At 40.7% G+C, this 24,426-nt stretch overlaps 1 protein-coding gene across 2 annotated transcripts; it reads right to left on the reverse strand.

Moving 5' to 3' along the window:
* Positions 1 to 385: 385 nt before the first annotated feature.
* On the reverse strand, positions 386 to 5,903 carry XAGE3 (X antigen family member 3). Of its 2 annotated transcripts, none has more exons than XM_054472452.1 (5): positions 5,826 to 5,903; positions 4,874 to 4,962; positions 4,271 to 4,376; positions 2,630 to 2,755; positions 386 to 497 (listed from the first exon to the last, which is right to left on the reverse strand). In XM_054472452.1, exons 2-5 carry the CDS (start codon positions 4,952 to 4,954, stop codon positions 475 to 477), a joined length of 336 nt encoding a protein of 111 aa, XP_054328427.1. In that variant the 5' UTR covers positions 4,955 to 4,962; positions 5,826 to 5,903; the 3' UTR covers positions 386 to 474. The 2 variants fall into 2 exon arrangements, with proteins under 2 accessions (XP_054328427.1, XP_054328428.1); XM_054472453.1 differs by lacking the exon at positions 5,826 to 5,903 and adding an exon at positions 5,071 to 5,122.
* Between the last annotated feature and the right edge of the window lie 18,523 nt (positions 5,904 to 24,426).

Genomic DNA, 24,426 nt, shown 5'->3' on the forward strand with positions numbered 1-24,426 from the left:
GAAAATTTCAAAAATGATACTTTTCCTTTTTTTTTTAAACAGAGTCTCACTCTGTCACCCAGGCTGGAGTTGCAGTGGCCTGAACATAACTACCTACGTCCTCGACCTCCTGAGTTCAAGGGATCCTCTCAACGTAGCCTCAGGAGTAACTGGGACTAAGGCTACATACATACATGCATACATTCATGCATTCATTCATTTATTTTGCAGTGAGGAGGTCTCACTATGTTGCCCAAGCTGGTGTCAGTTTCCTGAGCTCAAGAAATCCTCCTGTCTCAGCATCCCAAAGTGCTGGGATTACAGGCTTGAGCCACCACACCTGGCCACCATTTTCAATAGTATCAAATATTTGGGAATAAAATGAACAAAAAGTGTGCAAGACTTCTTTGGAGAAAGCTGCAAAAGTTTATTTTGATATTTTTACGTCAAATATCTTAGATAAAAACAGTTTGTGTTGTTTCAGTTTGTCTTCATTTAAACCTGTGGTTGCCTGTCACCTATAATAGAAATATAACAGGAGGGAACATTAGTAGCAGAACTGTATTCAGATGACATTAAAGGTTTGCAAAGGACACCAAAGTTTTGGTTTTATACCATGGACTAAAACCAGAAGCCTAAGAGTAACCCGATGGCTAACATTCAGTTAGACCTCTGTAGAGACTTTGAAGACAGGCTTCCAAGTATATACATTAGCAACATTTTTAAAACATCCTGCTTTCTGTAGTTCAAGGAAACCAAAAACTGTCTAACTTCAGAACACTTTAAATCAAGTGAACCTATTAAAAGGTGGCTCAAAGTGAAAAGGAAACATTGTGTATTGTTTTAATAAAAATATGACCAACACACAACAAACCTAAGAAACAAAAGGAATTTACAAACAATGTATAATGTAATGCAATGTTTTGCCCTGAAATAATAGTCTGGATGTTCAACAAGCTCCTGGGAAACAGTTTATGTCACATTAGGAACTGCAAAAGTGCAGTGAATTGAAAGGTCAGTACTGCATTTGTTTTTTCTCTTTGCACAGAAGTCCAAAAATATTGCTTGGGGCTAGTTCATCCTTCTGTGGTCTGTAAGGTACGGTAACCATTTGTCCAAGATTTTCACCTACCATCCTGATGTCAATATGAAGAGTCCCTCTTTTTACACTTGAAAGTATTCCCATTGGTAAAATAAATTACATGGTCACATTCAGTTTAATCTATCACTATTATTTTTGACATCAAAATGGGAAAGAGGCATATATCATGAACAGTGGGGCAAAAAAAGAAATGGAGGGAGAGGAAAATAGAAAAGGACAGTAAGACATCTGGAAAAGCCAAATATTTGTTTCTAAAAGTTAAGTGTTTTTGAGGGATAAGTGGGAAATTTCAGAAGTTTTCCCACAGTCTTTGTGATGCTTAGATGTTCAGGTATTACTGGAATAAATTAACTAATGTATGTGTTCCTAGCATATCAATCATTTCATTCATATTTTGAAAATACTAGAATTCAAGAATGTATTCACTTTCGATTATACCATATATTCAGTATCTGTTAGGGTCTCGTTCATATTCCATGTTGAGCTTTTTCCATTTTCTTCAAGAGTGTGTAAATTATTACCCTATTCATAGCTATTTTTCAAAAGAACAATATTTTAAATGTATTACTTTTGGATTACATTTCCTTTTACTAATGTTTCATACCTGTCTCTTATTAAGTACCTCTTTCCTTTTCCCTTAGATTTATTCTATTGCTCTTTATAATTTTCATCAATATTTTCCTTTCTCGTGTAATTTTCTGTTTTAACAAGATATTCACTTAAGACTATCTTCCTAAGAATACAATTGAGGATTGTTCAATGGGCTCCTGGAAATAATTGAAAACTATCTTTCATGTAAATAGTCTAATGGAATGGTTCAGCAGTGTAGAGTAAAAACATTTAGGCAATTTCTTCCATAAACATGGAATGCTTCCTATAAATTCAGAAGCTCTTCTGATTAACAGTCATCAATTTGGAAAATATGTGGAAAAGATACTTTCATGAAGCAAGTTGCCCACTCATTTTCTTAGGAACCATGAAATCTCAACTCAGATATTATAACTGGAGTGAAACTGATTGTTATGAAAAACAAATCATATCTTTGTATTCTATCCAACGGAACATGAGGATACAGATATCAACTTTGAAACAGATGTTAATACATCTGATTTGCATTTACTATTTTCAATAACAGCAAAAGATGGTTGTAGAATTTATGGAATTCATCCAGAATCTCACAAATAATGTTAGAGCTGGTACTAGAATCTGCTTAAGGTGCTCAGGATATTTCACACAAACTGGTATTACAAATGCGTTATATATTTGTTAAAAGCAGAAATTAGAAAAAAATCTGAAAATTGTTAGTTGTTGGGTATAATCAGAAGTAAGAATATGCTTTCATATTTGATGATTCAATGTGGGTTTGACCCAATTTGTGTCTGTGTCTGATAGTGTTTAAGTCTTACAGTCAGGCAATTGGGGTCTGAACAACCTTTCAAAGAAAGTCTGCATTTGAACTCTGATTTTAAAGGGATAGTCATGTTCTCTCTTATTATCAAAAGTATAATATCGTGGAAAACAGAAAGCACATAATAATGGATAGCATACCTCCTTCTGGCATTTTAAATTGTTCTGATTTTGGCAGAATCTTCCCCTGGTCATCAGGACCATTTCCGCATTCATCCCCAGTCTTTGACTGAGACAGCTCCTGGAGATCAGCTTCCAGGTCAGGCACTAAAAAATACAAAGATTATCGATTGAAGCAGGCAAACAAGAAAGATAAAGAAGGAAATGATAATATTCTTTTCCTCAATGTTATGAAATAAAAGGCTGCAGGCGACTGTGGTAATAAATGTGATGCAAAGATGTCCCACCTTTGTTTTCCTGTATTATGAAATCTAATCTTAAATGACAATCTGAGGAAAAATCACACCACACTTACATTTCCTAGACTTTACCATTGTGTATTATAAACAGTGAGTGTCGGCTATCTAGGAAACCTAAAGACTGCCCAATGGATAGCATTTTAATAATAACTTAAATGTAATTTTCTGAAAGATTAGATGAATATATTGGTGAGCCTATGACAAATCTTACAGTCCTGACACTCATCACCTGTTGAGGTCACTTGAAAATTTTTTGGTTAAAATTAAACAAACTTAGGTCCAAAGGCCCTATATGTAACTTTCCATAAATGAATCCCATTCACAAAAAAGTACCAAATATAACAGCAAAATCGCTGTCTTCCACAAGAGTACAGAAACTTAAGTGAAAAAAAATTAATGGGCATTGTTGACAGTCATATGCTGGAAACCCCTTAACAGTGAATTGCTAAAGTAACCCATGACCCAAATTCTGTCAATGTTTAACCTCAAAATGCTATCTGTTGAGGAAATAATTTCTGTTTTATGATAATCTTATTGTACTTCAAGTTTTCTAATTATAAAAGTATATAAACAACTCTTTAAAAGCCCTTTAAAATCATACTAATATAGCTACCTGTATGCCAATGTCCTGAATTATCCAGATTTTACCAAACATACTGTTAAAAATACAAAGCAAAGGAAAGAGTGGCTGTCATTCATTGAGCTCTTTTCTGGCGTTGCTATCCTGCTTCACTGAACTTTGTTTTGTCCTGAGCCAATACTGAAGTACTTACAGTACAGACACATTTGAGTATTAACATTTCAAGCAAAATCATTCACGTTTTCTAATGTGAATGGTAGGGAGAACACAAACCTTGGAATGAAATATGAATTCCTTCTCCATGAGTCAAGTGTTCTTGGTAAGCCTCCATTTCAGAGCCTCAGTTTTCTTATTTATAAAATGGGGCTAACATCCTTATGCAAATGAGCTTTATTCAGTGTATTCAGGTAGGGTGACTTGGCATTCTACATGCTATTAAAGGGTGCATACAATACTGTGGACACCTCGGCTGAGAAGATCAGACAACAACATTCTAAGAAGATCAAAGTAAACTACTGAAATAATGTACATTTTTGTACATCAAATTAAACAGTTTCATCTGATTTAGCAAGGACTGTATTTTCAAGCATACAAAATATATTTCAAAGGTAAGAGAAGATTCATTATATCCAGGGACTCTATGAAGCTGCAAACTATACTCTTCACTTTTCCAGCCAACTCTCAGCAAATATTTGAGATCCTTTCCTAATGTTTTCTTTCCTTCTGTCATGGCATAGGCCTCCTCCCCTCCCCATAGACGTTCTTTCTTTCCCTTCCCAGCACCTTGAATCTCAGCTGCACCCTGATCTTCTTCTCTCTCCTGACCAGGTGCAGGATCCTGACTTTCAGTTGGTGGTTCCTCTTGCTGAGGCTCCTCATCACTGGGCTCCTGGAACCAGGGGTGTGTGTGTGCAGATAAAAAGTTTTGTTATCAATACATTTCAATAATACAAATATACAGAATACATAGATATTTCTGATCATAAGTCTAAAGACATTTCTCCAACACTATTCCACATACTTATTTTTTATAAAGTTACTCTTCCCACAGAGAGGTTACTCTAAGACAGCTGCCCTCAAGGGCTTTGGAAGCTGTTTTAATCTAAGCTGGGATGAATGTGTGTAATCTTTTGCAAATAAGCATGAGAAGGAAATCATGGGCAAAATCTGTGGAACACAAGATCATCCATCCAGACAACAGAAGAACTTAATCCTCTTGGTCTAGTCTTTCCTTCATGAGATGCCATGATTATTTTTATCAGCATGGGAGACCTTTATTGGTATGTCTATACTGGTTCAACAACAATTACAAAACATAGTTTTGCAACAACAAGTTACAAAAATAACTTTCTGCTAATAGAAAACATCAAAGGTTAAGGCACTCACCAGCATAGGCCCAATCAGCTCAGGAGGTGGTACACTTCTCCTTGGTCTAGGCCTATATGTTGATCTTCCTCGCCAAATCATATTTCACACTGCAAACAGAATACTGTGAATTGGTAAATGCACTTGAAAAGACAGCTATATTTGACCACTTCCATGACCAAATGTTAACTTGTCATTTTTTAAAAGTTTGTAAATACTTTCGAACTAAGTCTCAGGGCAAGTGTAAGTATGTGTGCCTTCTGAATGCTTGGGAAGCCATTAAGTTGGTGAAGCTAGCTGAGCAATTTCTTAAGGCTCCTGGCAAAAGACAGGATATTTCCGATGAGGTTTGGTTTCACAACTGAACTCTCCTCCGTGGAGACATTTGGGAAAATACAGCCAGAGAATTAAAACTGCAGTGACCACGGCTTTTGTCACACACCCATTTGCTAGGCCCATTTCCCCCCAAAATCAAATTTTGTTGGAATGCAGAGCCCCGCCCATTCAAACCTCCACGGTGGAGTTGAGAAGTTGCCACACAGCTCTGGGCCCTCCTCACTGTACACCTCTGCCAGGCGCTTTACAGACCTCAGGGCCATAGTCACCAACCCGCAGCGTTCCCAGTTCCCTTCCTTAATGCCCACCCGGCTCCTTCCCGGGTCGACACGGAGGAGTCTGAAATCTGTCCTCGGTCGAGGGTTCCAGGGACTCAGATACCTGCCCCGGCACCCCCAGCACTCACCCCATCTTCATCTGACCCCTCTCAACTACGCGGCCCACCTTCTTCCCTCATTCTGACTTCACCACAACAAGGCCCATGGCAGTGCCACCTCACGAGGAGAAGGATGATCACTTTGAGACCCTTTGGCCTCTGAGGCCACGGGCCACGCTGTCCCACGCTCCGGACAGCCACTGGCTCCTCCTCACACGCACTCACACTTCAACCCTTGGGAGGACTGGCCTGCGGACCTACCAGCTGCGTCTCAGTAGGACAGAAAAAGTCCAGACGGCAGGAACGCGACCCTCACACCCTCACAGCTCCAGGGCATTCACCACGTGGGCAAAGGAGCCCAGGGGAAGACACCCAGTGGACATGCGCAGTGAGGTCGGTGCCTGCCTAGTGGGCTGTGGCGCCTCTCCTCGCCCCACCCCATGCCGCGCCCCGCAGTCCTCTACCCTCTCCCAGGTTCCCACTGAAGACTTCGGAATGTGTCTTCTGTGGGCGGTTTCATATGCCTCCGGGACACAAATACCACAAATAGTTTCCCCCTTCAAAACTCACTCCATGTTCACTAGGTCCTCCTCCCCTCTATGGCCCTCCTTCCTCCCCTGTCTGGGACCCCCACGGCAGCAAGGCCATGGCTATGTCGCCACCTGTTAGGAGAAGGACAGGAACCTCAAGCACCTCCCCACCGGAGGCCATAGACCGCACCGCGGGCTCCTCCTCAAACTCTCTCCCACTTCAACTCTGGGAAGACTGATCTTCGGACTTACTGGCTGACTCCTAGTCAGCAACACAGAAGGAAGTCATGATGTTTCCTTGCACAGCTCTGCGGGGACAGAAGGCAGACAGCAAGGCACATGGACAACAAAGGACTTGGGCAGCAAGGAGCGTGCACGCTGAGTCAGGCACATGCAAGGCCAGCCGGGGTTTTCCCACTGTCCCCAGACTCACATCCCTAAGGTGTTAGTAGTAGAAGGAAAGGGACAAAGAGGCTTTGTTCCCTCTCTTGCCCTACCATTCTCATGCATCCAGAAACACTGGGGACAGTCCCATGTCACCATGAGTGGAGGATGTGGCTCAGAAAAACCTTTTGTGACATAAATAAATTATTTTATTATATATATTTATACATACTTTTTTCTCATTTATATATGCATGGGTTTCTGCCATGTTGCAGGAAATATCTGGGATGCTGGAAATGTGAAGACCAAGGAACCACACGTGGTATGTCCCACGGAGGCTACCACACTGTGGTGGGGCAGACAGACAGTTAAACAGAAGAGCAGTTGAACTGCAAAGGAGATAAACGGGGAATGGACCCAGGGGAGTAAAGAGCAATGAATGTCGTGGCCAAGAAGCAAGGTAGAAAACAACACAATTTCTCAAGAAGATAATATTTCTACATTGCCTTTGCACCTTTTTTGAAAATGAGTTTATCATGTCTGTGAACATATTGCTGGACTCCATTCTGATCTGTTGATTTTTCCCCAGTACCACATTCCCTGGATTACTATAGAATTAACATGACTCTTGAAATTAGGTAGTGTGAGTTCCCCAAAGTTATAGTTCAGAATCGTTTTGGTTGTTCTGGTTCATTTTCCTTTCCATAGAATTTTGAAAAAACGACTCCAATGCAGTGGGTTGTATAAGTTCATGCAGTTTCGCTTTGAAAGGAAGCAGATAAATGTGTTAGTAGCTATGGGAGGACATGGGGGAAGAAGGTGAGTTCCCCCCTTAGCTTGGGGAATGATCCCATTTAGAGGGAGGAGTTGGTGGTTCAGGAGAGAGGAATGATCATTGCAGGAGCAAAGCTCCTGAAAAGGTGGGAGGCATGGGATCCTGAGCTGAGGTGAGGGGCTGGCTTTAGTTAGGAGCATTGTATGCAGAAGGGCAGCAGAGAATGCCAGGGCAAGCACAGGTAGACTGGGTTTTGGAAGCTCTAAGAGTTCCCAGCAGATCGCTTCTCTCCTCTGAATGAATCATTATGGGAGGTCATTCAAATGGAGGAGAGTTTCTAGCATTGTATGGGTGTTTATATAACTATAGAGAAAGTTTCTGTCATCTTAGAAAATACATCCATCATCATGAACAGAATATTCCTAGAAATATGAATGTTGAAGGTAAGCGCTCAGACAGGAATGGGGAACACGTTATTGGAAACATGTGGACACACAATCCTTGTAAGAAAGTAGCAGAGAATTTGGCTAGATTGCATTCTCTTAGATGCAGAGTAGAACTTGTAAGTGATGAAATTGCATATGTAGCTAAGAACATTTCTAAGCAAAGTATTGAAGTTGTGGCCTGGTTTCTCCTCGCTGCTGGTTGCAAAATGTAAGGGAGGAGAAATAAAACAACAACAGAATTGCTGAGCAAAAAGGAATCAGCCCTTGATTATTTAGAAGATTCTCAGCCTACCCAGATAGCAAGCTCTGGAAATAGGGCCAAGGGTGTAGCGGGACAACTGATTACTAAAGATATGAGCTATGTGAGTCATGGATCCAGTCAACCATCTCAGCAGAATGCAGGGAAGGAGATGCATTTATCCAGGAAAGATCTAGGGAGGACTCAGGATCTGTTGGCATGGATGCCATGAATTGCATCAGAGGCCAACATGTTTTTGAGGATTTTATACCAAAAGAAGCACAGCCAGCCTGAAATGAAAGGGACAGAAATGGGACAAAATAAAGGAAGAGTGACTTTGAGGGGAGAGCTACAGATGCAGAGGCTGGCAAGCTGCCACTGCCTCTATAGGCCCAGACAGCAATGACCTGGGGAACAGGAATCCAGACGCCTCTTCCTGAGCTCCAGATGGCAGAGCCACCTCCTCAATTTCAGAAAACAGGGCTTCTGCCCAGGGGTGAGGGAGCAGGGCTAACACTCAGGGCCAAGAGGGCAGAGCTGCCACCCTACTAGGCCCAGAGGACACATCATCAAGCCAAAGAGGACCATTCTGAAGCCTTAAAATCTCTTAAAGTCTGAAACCTTGCTTGGACTCCATGACTCCTTTTCTCCTTCCATCTTCTCCATTTTGGAATAGGAATGTTTCTACTATGCCTGCACCTTCATGCTGTTTTGGAAGCAGATAACATCTTGTCTGGTTTCACAAGTTCACAGATGAAAATAATTTTGCCCCAGAATACAACATACTCTGACTCTCACCCTTTCCTGATTTTGATGACATTTGAATGAGATTTGGGATTTAGAGTTGATGCTGGAAAGAATTAAGAGTTTTGAGGATGTTGAGATGAGATGAATGTATTTTAGATGTGAGGGAACATGAATCTGAGGTGCCAGATGGTGGACTTTTACATGTTAAATTATGTCCCCTTCAGAAATTTATGAACGCATAAATCATACATATTGCATGTACCGTTCCAGAACACCACAATAAAGCAAGTCGCACACGTTTTTTTATTTCCTAGTGCATATAAGAGTGATGTTTATAGTATGTTTTCACTCATAAGTGGGAACTAAGCTATGTGGATGCAAAGGCATAAGAATGATACAATGGACTTTGAGGACTCAGGCGAAAGGGTGGGAGGGGGGTGAGGGATGAAAGACTACAAATTGGTTTCAGTGTATACTGCTCGGGTGATGGGTGCATCAAAATCTCACAGATCACCACTAAAGAACTTACTCATGTAAACAAATACCACCTGTTCCCCCAAAAACCTATTGAAATAAAAAATTTAAAAAATAATAATAAAATAAAATAAAAGTGATGCTCACACTACACTACAATCAGTTAACTGTGCAATAGTATTATGTCAAAAAATGTACATAACTTAATTGGAAAATACTGTATTGCTAAAACATGCTAAAGATCATCTGAGCCTTCAATGCGTTGTAACTTTTGGGCTAGTAGAGAGTCTTGCCTGGATGTACATGGCTGCTGACTGATCAGGGTGCTGGTTGCTGAAAATTGGGTGGCTGTGGCAATTTATTTTCTTTTTTATTTACTTTTTAACAAGCTAATACTACATGGAGGGCTGTGGCAATTTCTTAAAATAAGACGACAATGAAATTTACTCCATTGATGTACTCTTCCTTTCACGAAAGATTTCTCCGTAACAGGCAATGCTGCTTGATAGCATTTTACCTACAGTAGAACTCCTTTATAAATTGGAGTCAGATGTCTCAAATCCTGCCATTACCTAATCAACTCATCCTTTGCTGTCATTTCCACAGTGTTCACAGCATCTTCACTGGGAGTAGATTTCATCGCAGGAAACTACTCTCTTTATTCATCCATAAGAAGCAGCTCCTTGTAGGTTGCCTGTTCACTCTGATGGTAGTTTCTTTTGCTGTGCAGAAGCTCTTGAGTTTAATTAGATCCCATTTGTCAATTTTGGCTTTTGTTGCCATTGCTTTTGGTGTTTTAGACATGAAGTCCTTGCCCATGCCTATGTCCTGAATGGTAATGCCTAGGTTTTCTTCTAGAGTTTTTATGGTTTTAGGTCTAACATTTAAGTCTTTAATCCATCTTGAATTGATTTTTGTATAAGGTTGTGAGGAAGGGATCCAGTTTCAGTTTTCTACATATGGCTAGCCAGTTTTCCCAGCACCATTTATTAAATAGGGAATCCTTTCCCCATTTCTTGTTTTTGTCAGGTTTGTCAAAGATCAGATAGTTGTAGATATGTGGCATTATTTCTGACGGCTCTGTTCTGTTCCATTGATCTATATCTCTGTTTTGGTACCAGTACCATGCTGTTTTGGTTACTGTAGCCTTGTAGTATAGTTTGAAGTCAGGTAGTGTGATGCCTCCAGCTTTGTTCTTTTGGCTTAGGATGGACTTGGCGATGCGGGCTCTTTTTTGGTTCCATATGAACTTTAAAGTAGTTTTTTCCAATTCTGTGAAGAAAGTCATTGGTAACTTGATGGGGATGGCATTGAATCTGTAAATTACCTTGGGAAGGATGGTCATTTTCATGATATTGATTCTTCCTACCCATGAGCATGGAATGTTCTTCCATTTGTTTGTATCCTCTTTTATTTCCTTGAGCAGTGGTTTGTAGTTCTCCTTGAAGAGGTCCTTCACATCCCTTGTAAGTTGGATTCCTAGGTATTTTATTCTCTTTGAAGCAATTGTGAATGGGAGTTCACTCATGATTTGGCTCTCTGTTTGTCTGTTATTGATGTATAAGAATGCTTGTGATTTTTGTACATTGATTTTGTATCCTGAGACTTTGCTGAAGTTGCTTATCAGCTTAAGGAGATTTTGGGCTGAGACAATGGGGTTTTCTAGATATACTACAAAATGGGAGAAAATTTTCACAACCTACTCATCTGACAAAGGGCTAATATCCAGAATCTACAATGAACTCCAATAAATTTACAAGAAAAAAACAAACAACCCCACCAAAAAGTGGGCGAAGGACATGAACAGACACTTCTCAAAAGAAGACATTTATGCAGCCAAAAAACACATGAAAAAATGCTCACCATCACTGGCCATCAGAGAAATGCAAATCAAAACCACAATGAGATACCATCTCACACCAGTTAGAATGGCAATCATTAAAAAGTCAGGAAACAACAGGTGCTGGAGAGGATGTGGAGAAATAGGAACACCTTTACACTGTTGGTGGGACTGTAAACTAGTTCAACCCTTGTGGAAGTCAGTGTGGCGATTCCTCAGGGATCTAGAACTAGAAATTCCATTTGACCCAGCCATCCCGTTACTGGGTATATACCCAAAGGACTATAAATCATGCTGCTATAAAGACACATGCACATGTATGTTTATTGCAGCATTATTCACAATAGCAAAGACTTGGAACCAACCCAAATGTCCAACAATGATAGACTGGATTAAGAAAATGTGGCACATATACACCATGGAATACTATGCAGCCATAAAAAAATGATGAGTTCATGTCCTTTGTAGGGACATGGATGAAATTGGAAATCATCATTCTCAGTAAACTATCGCAAGAACAAAAAACCAAACACCGCATATTCTCACTCATAGGTGGGAATTGAACAATGAGAACACATGGTCACAGGAAGGGGAACATCACACTTCGGGGACTGTTGTGGGGTGGGGGGAGGGGGGAGGGATAGCATTGGGAGATATACCTAATGCTAGATGACGAGTTGGTGGGTGCAGCGCACCAGCATGGCACATGTATACATATGTAACTTACCTGCACGTTGCGCACATGTGCCATAGAGCCTAAAGTATAATAATAATAATAATAATAATAATGATAATGATAATAATAATAATAATAATAAAAGAAGCAGCTCCTTACAGGTTAAATTTTTATCATGAGATGGCAGCAGTTGAGTCATCTCTTCACGCTCCACCCTTGTTCTCTTGCTATTTCCACCATGTCGGCAGGTACTTCATCCACTGGAGCCATGAACCCCTCAAAACCACCCATGAGGGAATACACGGTCTGCTGTCATTATGAGGAGCTTTCTTTATGTGTCACTTAGATCCAATTAGTCCATGGTGCCATTCAGTTCATCTGTATGTTACTGACTTTTTTCCATTGGTTCTGTCTGATTTGATTATGTATTTTAAAGCTTTCTAGTTGAGTTCTGTGCAAAAAAAGAGGTAATATAGCAGGTCTGAAACTACTATCCTTAGAAAGGCCAGCTTGCAAGACTGGCCCTTGCCTGGCATCTGTGAACTTGATTTCGGGAGGTTTCCGACCATTCTCCATCTGATAAGAGTGGTTTACTCCTCCGAAACTGTTTGTTCAAGCAATATGTTTTATGCTGAACATGAGCTTCCCTTCTGGGAATCTGAAATGTTGTTGCTTGTTAGGCAGAGAGCGCCTATGTGACCAGTCCCCAGTAAAAACCTGGGGCACTGAGTTTCTAATGAGCTTCCCTGGTAGATAACATTTTACACATGTTGTCACGATTCGTTGCTGGAGAGACAAATTGTGTGACTCCATTGGGAAGGGACTCTTAGGAGCTTTTGCTGGTTCCCACCAGACTTTGCCCAGTGGACTTTCCCCATTACTGATTTAGCTCAGTATTCTTTTGCTGTAAGAAATCTTAGCCACGAGCACAACTATACATTGGGTCCTCATAGGCAATTACTGGAAGTGAGGTTGGTCTTGGGGATCCCTGACACAGTGGCAACAACAGTGTGATTCACCAGCAAGACCCTGACTCACTAAAATATAATGAAAGCCTTCTTTGAATAAAGAATGAAGAAGCAGACATGACGAAGCTGTAACACCTGGGAGACTGTGGATTTGCCCATAATAGGAAGCAGCAGCCGAGCTCTTGTCTGTTGTGAAAAATACATGTACTCACTGCATTTCACAGTAATCCCTCCAACGGCAAGAGAGTTGGCTCACTGGATCCCTGAGTCGCTGTTCTATGCTGAATAATGCAGGGTGCCCGGGGAAGGTGCAGCCAGGTGCTGACTTTGGCTTTTGTTTTCTCCTCCAGGCAGGAGGGGAAAGGACTCAAATGTTGCCAAAGGTGAGCTTTGAGGAGGCAAAAATCCTGAAAGTTTGATTGCTCTTTCCTCCAAGTGGGTGAGAAAAAATCAGTTTTCTGGGCTGGAGCAAAGACTTAGATAAAGGGAAAAAAAGGAAGGGGCGAACAGGCCAGGTGCAGTGGCTCACACTTGTAATCCCAGCACTTTGGGAGTCTGAGGCAGGACAATCACTTGAAGCCAGGAGTTTGAGACCAGCCTGGACAACATAGCAAGAACTCACATCTACAAAATTTTAAAAATTAGCTGGGCATGGTGGCACCCATGTGTAGTCCCAGCTACTCAGGAGGCTGAGGTGGGAGGATCACTGGACTGCAGAAGGTCGAGGCTGCAGTGAGCCATTATCATGCCACTACACTCCAGCCTGGGTGAGAAAGCGAGACTTTGTCTCAAAAAAATAAATTCATTGGTGACTTAATAATAGACCAATGATACTACTGTTTTCTGAGCGAAATCACGAGAAGATGATATCAATTTACTCAGATCCAGAGTCAGAGGAAATGGGCAATGGGGAAAGAGTGGAGTGTGGAGGGGAGGTGAAGATGTGTTGGGGCAGGGAGAGAGATCTGGGGCAGACAGGGGCAAGGAATAATGGGGAAGAGCAGAAAGCAGAAGATCAGAGATGAGAGAATAGAAGCTCAAACTTCTGGATACTTACTCTAGGCCAGATGCTTTTACTTTACAGATACTTTTACTTTACAGATGCTTTTACTTTACAGCTTTTTTTTTTTTTTTTTTACTTTACAGATGCTTTTACTTTACAGCTTTTTTTTTTTTACTTTACAGATGCTTTTAATTTACAGCTTTTACTTTACAGATGCTTTTACTTTACAGATTTTACTTTACAGATGCTTTTACTTTACAGCTTTTTTTTTTCACTTTACAGATGCTTTTACTTTACAGCTTTTACTTTACAGATGCTTTTACTTTACAGATACTTTTACTTTACAGATACTTACTCTAGGCCAGACGCTTTTAGCGCACTCTTCTCTCTCTCTCTCTCTCCCCATATGTATATGGGGAGAGAGAGAGAGAGAGAGACTATATTTTTAAATTTTATATATATATATGTATATATAACAACAGTCACTTAGTGCTCATAGCAACACTGTCATGGGTGTGTTATTAATGTTATCGCCTCTTATTATAGAATAGGAAACTGAGACACATTAGGAGACTAAGGAACTTGCCCAAAGTCACCTTGCCAGCAAGGGCAGAGTCAGATTGGTACCCAGGCTAGAGAGGGGTGTACAGACACATTCAATCTGACCCTGACACTCTGGAATGCACTGCAGTGTGGAATGGTCCTCCAGATAAGAAGACAAGTGAAAGTGTCCAGCAGCATTCATGAGATGACATTATCTGCGTGTGGATTCAACATGAGGTCTCTTGAGTGCATTCGATAATACGGGGTGATGAGTCAATACCAGGAAAGCACAAAGGTGGTCTGTGGTCCATATCAAGCTTTCTGTATGTGTTTGCTACCATGGATGCTAACAGCAACATTTCTGTCACTGTCATTATCGGAAATAGCTTTGGTATAATATTAAGCAAAACAACAGATGCAGTATTGTAAACACACTACTTATTCTCCAATCTCATAATTTTTTAAAAAATGCATAGAAAAAAGCCTGGAAGGGAACGCGCCACATATGAAGTGTTGTTCTCTATGTGGGAAACTCTCAATCATTTTGAAACAACATTCCTTTCACTGTTTTACTTGCATTTTCTTTGCTATTATTACTCAGCCACTGTTGCTATAATAATTTTTAAGATAGATGTTCTGAAGGCTCATTCTTTTAGGTATCTTGAGGATTAGGGGTAAAAGGTGTTTTGATATCCTTATCAGGAGGAAAACCAGTCAGTGACCCTCAGGGGCAGCATTTAAACAGAAGGAAGATTTGGGGTAGGGTAGAGAGGGGCAGTGGGGGAGGCAGAGTGGTGTGGATGGAAGGTTAGCTGAAGACCCCAGGCATCCTGAAAAATGCCACAGTCAGTACATGTTGAAAGAAACCAAAACACCCGCATGTCCATAAGAGGAGGCTGCTGTGCTATCGAGATGGAGATCTTTATGACGTCTCCTTAGACCTTTCCTCTCCTTCAGCTCTAGTGGCGCAATTTGGCAGCACATGGCCCTGACAAGGCACTGCTGCTGGTGAGCTGTGCTGAGGTCAAGGCCCAGCCCACCTGCAGCATCACCACCAAGAGTGGCCTGGGGCACCTATCTTGGTATCTGGAAGCCTACAGTTTCATATCAGGGAAACAGAGAAAACTCATAGTGCCATAGTTAGACTCAATGCTCCCCCAATGACGCCATCAGTGCAAAGCGAGAGGCACATATAAGTTGTTGTGGTCATTAGTTTGGGATGAGCAGGGCTGGGTTGGATTGGTCCCTGAAAGAATAATCGGGGGAGTGAATGCCAATGCGATCTATAACATTACTAGTGCACAAGTGGCTAAGCTTATGTTTCCTAGGTTTGTTTTTCTGCTAAGATGATGGAGTGCTCCATTATTGTGGTGAGAAGCTTCCCTGGCCTTAGGTGTGTCAGGGAATGACTGTATCTAGTGATGAGCATTCTGAAGATTTGCCAAAAGCTGTGACAAGGGGGCACTGAATGCATAAATTATTTTGCTGCAGTTATTTTCAACATAACACAATACTTCTGATTCAGGGTACAAGATACCAGTATGATAGTATGAAGATCCCCCGGCCCTTACCACCCACACACCCAGAAAGCTCTTCAGCCCAACTGCGTATCATGCCATGACACTTTCAGGAAGCTTCGAAGCCACCCTCGAGCTAAAGTTCTGGTGCCCTTCAGCCTCCTAATGCAGGTCAGGAGGCTGCCCAGAAGCTGCCCACTGATCTTCTGAATCAGTGCCAGGGGAGTGTGTGTGCGTGTGTGTGTGTGTGTGTGTGTGTGTGTGTGTGTGTGTGTGTGTTTAACAGAGAGGGAGGGCGCACCTGAAATAGTGAGAGAAATCGACCAGGGCTTGCTCTGTCTTGCTTCTGACCTGAGGAGCTAACTGCCTTTGCTCATTCCCGCACGTAGGCCAAGCTAACTATGGGAGGAATTTAGTGTAGGGTTTAACTTCAAAGCAAGGATGATAATAGTCCCTTTCGGAACCCAGCCCCGAGAAGATGAGAAGGGTGTACACACAAGCGGCAATGTTGTGTGAAAGGTTTATGGGAGCACTGTGACCTGACCAAGGACAAAGATGTTTTGCAACCTCCCCGGGCTCCCGTTGACACCTAGATGTCTGTGGTTACCATTCTCCTCCTGACCTCACCCTTTCCTGATTCTCCCTTGCCTGTAAAAAGAAACTTGAGATTCATGCCCCTTAAGATGGCTCCACAGGACGTTAGTCCATCATCGTCTCGGCTTGCTGGCTCTCTGAAATAAAGTCACTTTTCTCTGCCCAGGAGGTGGAGGTTGCAGTGAGCCATGATCAGGGCACTGCACTCCAGCCTGGGCAATATAGTGAGACCCTGTCTCAAAAAAAAAAAAAAAAAAGACTTCATTTGTTGAACAGTCATTTACCAAGCCCCAACTATGTTCTAGGTACTCTGCTGAGTGTTTGGGGCATACGATAAAAAAAGACACATCCCCGCCCTCATGGAGTTTATGTCAAATTGTAGGATAATGGTCAATCTACTGATCCCACACATAAAATGCAAAAATTCCTGCCAGACTTCAAGTAATATCCTACCACTTCATGTACACTGTAAGACTCTTACAGCTGTATTCTTCCATTTCCTTTCTCCCCAGCTTTCTGCTATTGTTGTCTTACATTATATTTCTACCTATGTCAGAACCCCAAAATACATTGTTACTATTTGACAGTCAATTTTCTTTTTTTTTTTTAGACGGAGTCTTGCTCTATCACCAGGCTGGAGTGCAGTGGTGCAATCTCAGCTCACTTGCAACCTCCGCCTCCCGGGTTCAAGTGATTCCCCTGCCTCAGTCTCCCAAGTAGCTGGGATTACAGGTATGCACCAACACACCAGCTAATTTTTTGTATTTTAGTAGAGATGGGGTTTCACCATGTTGCCAAGATGTTCTCAATCTCCTGACCTCGTGATCCGCCCGCCTCGGCCTCCCAAAGTGCTGGGATTACAGGCGTGAGCCACTGTACCCGGCCCAATTTTCTTTTAAAGAGATTAGCTACAAGAAAAAATCTTGACTGAGCATGATAGCTCATACCTGTAATCTCAGCACTTTGGGAGGTTGCGACAGGATTGCTTGAGCTCAGAGGTTTCACAGAAGCCTGGGAAACATAGGGAGATCTTTTCTCTAAAAAAATGACAGAATCAAATTCACACATAACAATATTAACCTTAAATGTAAATGGGCTAAATGCTCCAATTAAAAGACACAGACTGGAAAATTGGATAAAGAGTCAAGACCCTTCAGTGTGCTGTACTCAGAAAACCCATCTCACCTGCAGAGACATACATAGGCTCAAAATAAAGGGATGGAGGAAGATCTACCAAGAAAATTGAAAACAAAAAAGGGCAAGGGTTGCAATCCTACTCTCCGATAAAACAGACTTTAAACCAACAAAGATCAAAAGAGACAAAGAAGGCCATTACATAATGGTAAAGGGATCAATTCAACAAGAAGAGCTAGCTATCCTAAATATATATGCACCCAATACAGGAGCACCCAGATTCATAAAGCAAGTCCTTAGAGACCTACAAAGAGACTTAGACTCCCACACAATAATAATGGGAGAATTTAACACCCCACTGTCAACATTAGACAGATCAATGAGACAGCAAGTTCACAAGGATATCCAGGACTTGAATTCAGCTCTGCACCAAGCAGACCTAATAGACATCTACAGAACTCTCCACCCCAAATCAACAGAATATGCATTCTTTTCAGCACCACACTGCACTTATTCCAAAATAGACCACATAGGTGGAAGTAAAGCACTCCTCAGCAAATGGAAAAGAACAGAAATTATGACAAACTGTCTCTCAGACCACAGTGCAATCAAACTAGAACTCAGGATTAAGAAACTCCCTCAAAACCGCTCAACTACATGGAAACTGAACAACCTGCTCCTGAATGACTACTGGGTACATAACGAAGTGAAGGCAGAAATAAAGATGTTCTTTGAAACCAACGAGAACAAAGACACAACATACCAGAATCTCTGGGACACATTCAAAGCAGTGTGTAGAGGGAAATTTATAGCACTAAATGCCCACAAGAGAAAGCAGGAAAGATCTAAAATTGACAACCTAACATCACAATTAAAAGAACTAGAGAAGCAAGAGCAAACACATTCAAAAGCTAGCAGAGGGCAAGAAATAACTAAGATCAGAGCAGAACTGAAGGAAATAGAGACACAAAAAACCCTTCAAAAAATCAATGAATCCAAGAGCTGGTTTTTTGAAAAGATCAACAAAATTGATAGACAGCTAGCAAGAATAATAAAGAAGAAAAGAGAGAAGAATCAAATAGATGCAATAAAAAATGATAAAGGGGATATCACCACCGATCCCACAGAAATACAAACTAACATCAGAGAATACTGTAAACACCTCTATGCAAATAAACTAGAAAATCTAGAAGAAATGGATAAATACCTCGACACATACACCCTCCCAAGACTAAACCAGGAAGAAATTGAATCTCTGAATAGACCAATAACAGGCTCTGAAATGGAGGCAATAATTAATAGCTTACCAACCAAAAAGAATCCAGGACCAGATGGATTCACAGCCGAATTCTACCAGAGGTACAAGGAGGAGCTGGTACCATTCCTTCTGAAACTATTCCAATCAATACAAAAAGCGGGAACCCTCCCTAACTCATTTTATGAGGCCAGTGTCATCCTGATGCTGATACCAAAAGCCTGGCACAGACACAACAAAAAAACAGAATTTTAGACCAATATCCCTGATGAACATCGATGCAAAAGTCCTCAATAAAATACTGGCAAACCGAATCCAGCAGCACATCAAAAAGCTTATCCACCATGATCAAGTGGGCTTCATCCCTGGGATGCAAGGCTGGTTCAACATACGCAGATCAATAAACGTAATCCAGCATATAAACAGAACCAAACACAAAAAACATATGATTATCTCAATAAATGGAGAAAAGGCCTTTGACAAAATTTAACAGCCCTTCATGCTAAAAACTCTCAAAATTAGGTATTGATGGGATGTATCTCAAAATAATAAGAGCTATTTATGACAAACCCACAGCCAATATCATACTGAATGGGCAAAAACTGGAAGCATTCCCTTTGAAAACTGGCACAAGACAGGGATGCCCTCTCTCACCACTCCTATTCAACATAGTGTTGGAAGCTCTGGCCAGGGCAATCAGGCAGGAGAAAGAAATAAAGGGTATTCAATTAGGAAAAAAGGAAGTCAAATTGTCCCTGTTTGCAGATGACATGATTATATCTCTAGAAAACACCATCGTCTCAGCCCAAAATCTCCTTAAGTTGATAGACAACTTCAGCAAAGCCTCAGGATACAAAATCAATGTGCAAAAATCACAAGCATTCTAATACACCAATAACAGACAAACAGAGAGCCAAATCATGAGTCAACTCCCATTCACAATAGCTTCAAAGAGAATACAACACCTAGGAATCCAACTTACAAGGGATGTGAAGGACCTCTTCAAGGAGAACTACAAACCACTGCTCAATGAAATAAAAGAGGATACAAACAAATGGAAGAACATTCCATGCTCATGGGTAGGAAGAATCAATATCGTGAAAATGGCCATACTGCCCAAGGTAATTTATAGACTCAATGCCATCCCCATCAAGCTACCAACGACTTTCTTCACAGAATTGGAAAAAACTACTTTAAAGTTCATATGGAACCGAAAAAGAGCCTGCATTGCCAAGTTAATCCTAAGCCAAAAGAACAAAGCTGGAGGCACCATGCTACCTGACTTCAAACTGTATATACTAGAAGCCTACAGTAACCAAAACAGCATGGTACTGGTACCAAAACAGAGATATAGACCAATGGAACAGAACAGAGCCCTCAGAAATAATGCCACATATTTACAACCATCTGATCTTTGACAAGCCTGACAAAAACAAGAAATGGGGAAAGGATTCCCTATTTAATAAATAGTGCTGGGAAAACTGGCTAGCCATATGTAGAAAACTGAAACTGGATCCCTTCCTCACACCTTATAAAAAAATTAATTCAAGATGGATTAAAGACTTAAATGTTAGACCTAAAACCATAAAAACCCTAGAAGAAAAGCTAGGCAATACCATTCAGGACATAGGCATGGGCAAGGACTTCATGTCTAAAACACCAAAAGCAATGGCAACAAAAGCCAAAATTGACAAATGGGATCTAATTAAACTCAAGAGCTTCTGCACAGCAAAAGAAACTACCATCAGAGTGAACAGGCAACCCACGGAATGGGAGAAAATTTTTGCAATCTACTCATCTGACAAAGGGCTAATATCCAGAATCTACAATGAACTCAAACAAATTTACAAGAAAAAAATAACCCCATCAAAAAGTGGGTGAAGGATATGAACAGACATTTCTCAAAAGAAGACATCTACGCAGCCAAAAGACACATGAAAAAATGCTCATCATCACTGGCCATCAGAGAAATGCAAATCAAAATCACAGTGAGATACCATCTCACACCAGTTAGAATGGCGATCATTAAAAAGTCAGGAAACAACAGGTGCTGGAGAGGATGTGGAGAAATAGGAACACTTTTACACTGTTGGCGGGACTGGAAACTAGTTCAACCATTGTGGAAGTCAGTGTGGTGATTCCTCAGGGATCTAGAACTAGAAATACCATTTGACCCAGCCATCCCATTACTGGGTATATACCCAAAGGATTATAAATCATGCTGCTATAAAGACACATGCACACGTATGTTTATTGCAGCACTATTCACAACAGCAAAGACTTGGAACCAACTCAAATGTCCAACAATGATAGACTGGATTAAGAAAATGTGGCACATATACACCATGGAATACTATGCAGCCATAAAAAAGGATGAGTTGATGTCCTTTGTAGGGACATGGATGAAGCTGGAAACCATCATTCTCAGCAAACTATCGCAAGGACAAAAAACCAAACACCGCATGTTCTCACTCATAGGTGGGAATTGAACAATGAGAACACATGGACACAGGAAGGGGAACATCACACACCCGGGCCTGTTGTGGGATGGGGGGAGCAGGGAGGGATAGCATTTAGAGGTATACCTAATGTTAAATGACAAGTTAATGGGTGCAGCACACCAACATAGCACATGTATACATATGTAACTAACCTGCACATTGTGCACATGTACTCTAAAACTTAAAGTATAATAAAAAAAAGAAAGAAACTTAAAATTTTTTAAAAAACAATCAGCTGGGCCTGGTGGCTCATGCCTGTAATCCCAGCACTTTGGGAGGCTGAGGTAGGTGGATTGCCTGAGCTCAGGAGTTCATGACCAGCCTCGGCAACATGGTGAAACCCCATCTCTACTAAAATACAAAAAAATTAGCCGGGCATGGCAGCGTGAACCTGTAGTCACAACTACTTGGGAGGCTGAGGCAGGAGAATCACTTGAACCAAGAGGCAGAGGTTGCAGTGAGCTGAGATCGTGCCACTGCACTCCAGTCTGGGCGACAGAGGGAAACTCCATCTCCAAAAAAAAAAAATCTTACACTTTCCCACAGTTGTTCTTTGTCCAGCACGGTGAAGTTCTGTGTGTAATTCCAAATTTCCTTCTATTTTCCTTCTGACCCAAGAACTTCCTTTAGCATGTTTTGTAGGACAAATGTGTTGACAATGACTTTTCTCCCCATTTTTGTTTACCTGTTTGTGTAAACATGTTTATGTCACCTTCATATAAAAAAATTGCTTGTGCTGAATACAAAGTTCTGGGTTGCACAGATTCTGATGAGAAGTCTGATGGATGACTTTAAAATTGTTCTTCTGTATGTAGTGTGTCTTCTTTTTCTGCAAGGGTGTTGGTGCTGGGGTTTGAATCAATCTTTTCAGTAGCTGAACAGGCCTTCAGTTGTGTTGTTGCTGTAGTTATTTTCAATATAACACAATACTTCAAATTCAGGGTACAAGATACCACTATGCAAATATCAATTGTATTTCTTCTTTATTTTCATTTTAAAAATTAGCAGAATATTTGGGTTGGTTCCAAGTCTTTGCTATTGTGAATAATGCTGCAATAAACATACGTGTGCATGTGTCTTTACAGCAGCATGATTTATAGTCCTTTGGGTATATACCCAGTAATGGGATGGCTGGGTCAAATGGAATTTCTAGTTCTAGATCCTTGAGGAATCGCCACACTGACTTCCACAAGGGTTGAACTAGTTTACAGTCCCACCAACAGTGTAAAAGTGTTCCTATTTCTCCACATCCTCTCCAGCACCTGTTGTTTCCTGACTTTTTAATCATTGCCATTCTAACTGGTGTGAGATGGTATCTCATTGTGGTTTTGATTTGCATTTCTCTGATGGCCAGTGATGGTGAGCATTTTTTCATGTGTTTTTTGGCTGCATAAATGTCTTCTTTTGAGAAGTGTCTGTTCATGTCCTTCGCCCACTTTTTGATGGGGTTGTTTGTTTTTTTCTTGTAAATTTGTTGGAGTTCATTGTAGATTCTGGATATTAGCCCTTTGTCAGATGAGTAGGTTGCAAAAATTTTCTCCCATTTTGTAGGTTGCCTGTTCACTCTGATGGTAGTTTCCTTTGCTGTGCAGAAGCTCTTTAGTTTAATTAGATCCCATTTGTCAATTTTGGCTAATTGACAAAATTTGACTAATTTTGACAAATTCACTAATTTTGACTAATTTTGGCTAATTTGGCTAATTGACAAAATTTGGCTAATTTGACAAAATTTGTCAATTTTGGCTAACCCTAACCCCAATGATAGACTGGATTAAGAAAATGTGGCACATATACACCATGGAATACTATGCAGCCATAAAAAATGATGAGTTCATGTCCTTTGTAGGGACATGGATGAAATTGGAAATCATCATTCTCAGTAAACTATCACAAGAACAAAAAACCAAACACCGCATATTCTCACTCATAGGTGGGAATTGAACAATGAGAACACATGGTCACAGGAAGGGGAACATCACACTTCGGGGACTGTTGTGGGGTGGGGGGAGGGGGGAGGGATAGCATTGGGAGATATACCTAATGCTAGATGACGAGTTGGTGGGTGCAGCGCACCAGCATGGCACATGTATACATATGTAACTTACCTGCACGTTGCGCACATGTACCATAGAGCCTAAAGTATAATAATAATAATAAAAAGAAAAAAAAAGAAAAAAGAAATAAAGATTCAGTTTTTAAAACTTCTATGCCCAATTAAGTAGATATTGTCCAACAGACCCAATAAGAAATCACACATTTAAAAATATTACCTCATAATATGTTGTCTTATTGGTAGATCTAATGTAACGGGTTTTATATTTCACTATGTACAAAATTTTTAATAATAAAAATATTTCCTTTAAATTCAAAAAAAAAAAAGAAAATGGAATCCATAAAAAAAAAATTAGCAGAATAATTGTATATATGTATATATATATACATACATACATATATATGTGTATATACATATACGTATGTATGTGTATATATATATATGTGGGAGAAGTAGTGATATTTCCATTCATATGATGTATGGTGATCAAAGCAGAGTAATTAGCATATGCATTGTCTCAAACATTCATCATTTCTTTGTGTTGGGAATATTCAATGTCCTCCTAGCTATTTGAAACTATATAATATATTATTTGTTTAACTTTTCTAGACAGAGTCTCGCTCTGTCACCCAGGTTGTAGTACAGTGGCGTGATCTCAGCTCACTGCAACCTCTGCTTCCCAGGCTCAAGTGATTCTCTTGTTTCAGGTTCCTGAGTAGCTGGGATCACAGGCAACCGCCACCACGCCTGGCTAATTTTTGTATTTTTAGTAGAGACGGTGTTTCGCCATGTTGACCAGGCTGGTCTCAAACTCCTGACCTCAGATGATCCGCCCACCTCAGTCACCCTAAGTGCTGGGATTACAGGTGTGAGCCACCATGCCCGGCCTATATAATATATTATTGTTCATTATAGTCATCCTACAATGCTGTGGAACACTATAACTTACTTCTCCTATCAAACTGTAATTTTGTATCCTTTAACAAATCTCCTCTATCCCCACCACCCCTTACCCTTTCCAGCCTCTAGTATCCTCTGTTCTACTTTTTATTTCTATGAGATTAGCATTTTTTAGCTTCCACATATGAATGACAACATGTGGTGTTTAAGTCTCTGTTCCTGGCTTATTTCACTTAACATAAAGTCCTCCACTTCCACCCAGGATTGCTCAGAATGACAGAATT

This window comes from Pongo pygmaeus, chromosome X (assembly GCF_028885625.2).
Source record: "Pongo pygmaeus isolate AG05252 chromosome X, NHGRI_mPonPyg2-v2.0_pri, whole genome shotgun sequence".
NCBI classification, from domain to species: domain Eukaryota; kingdom Metazoa; phylum Chordata; class Mammalia; order Primates; family Hominidae; genus Pongo; species Pongo pygmaeus.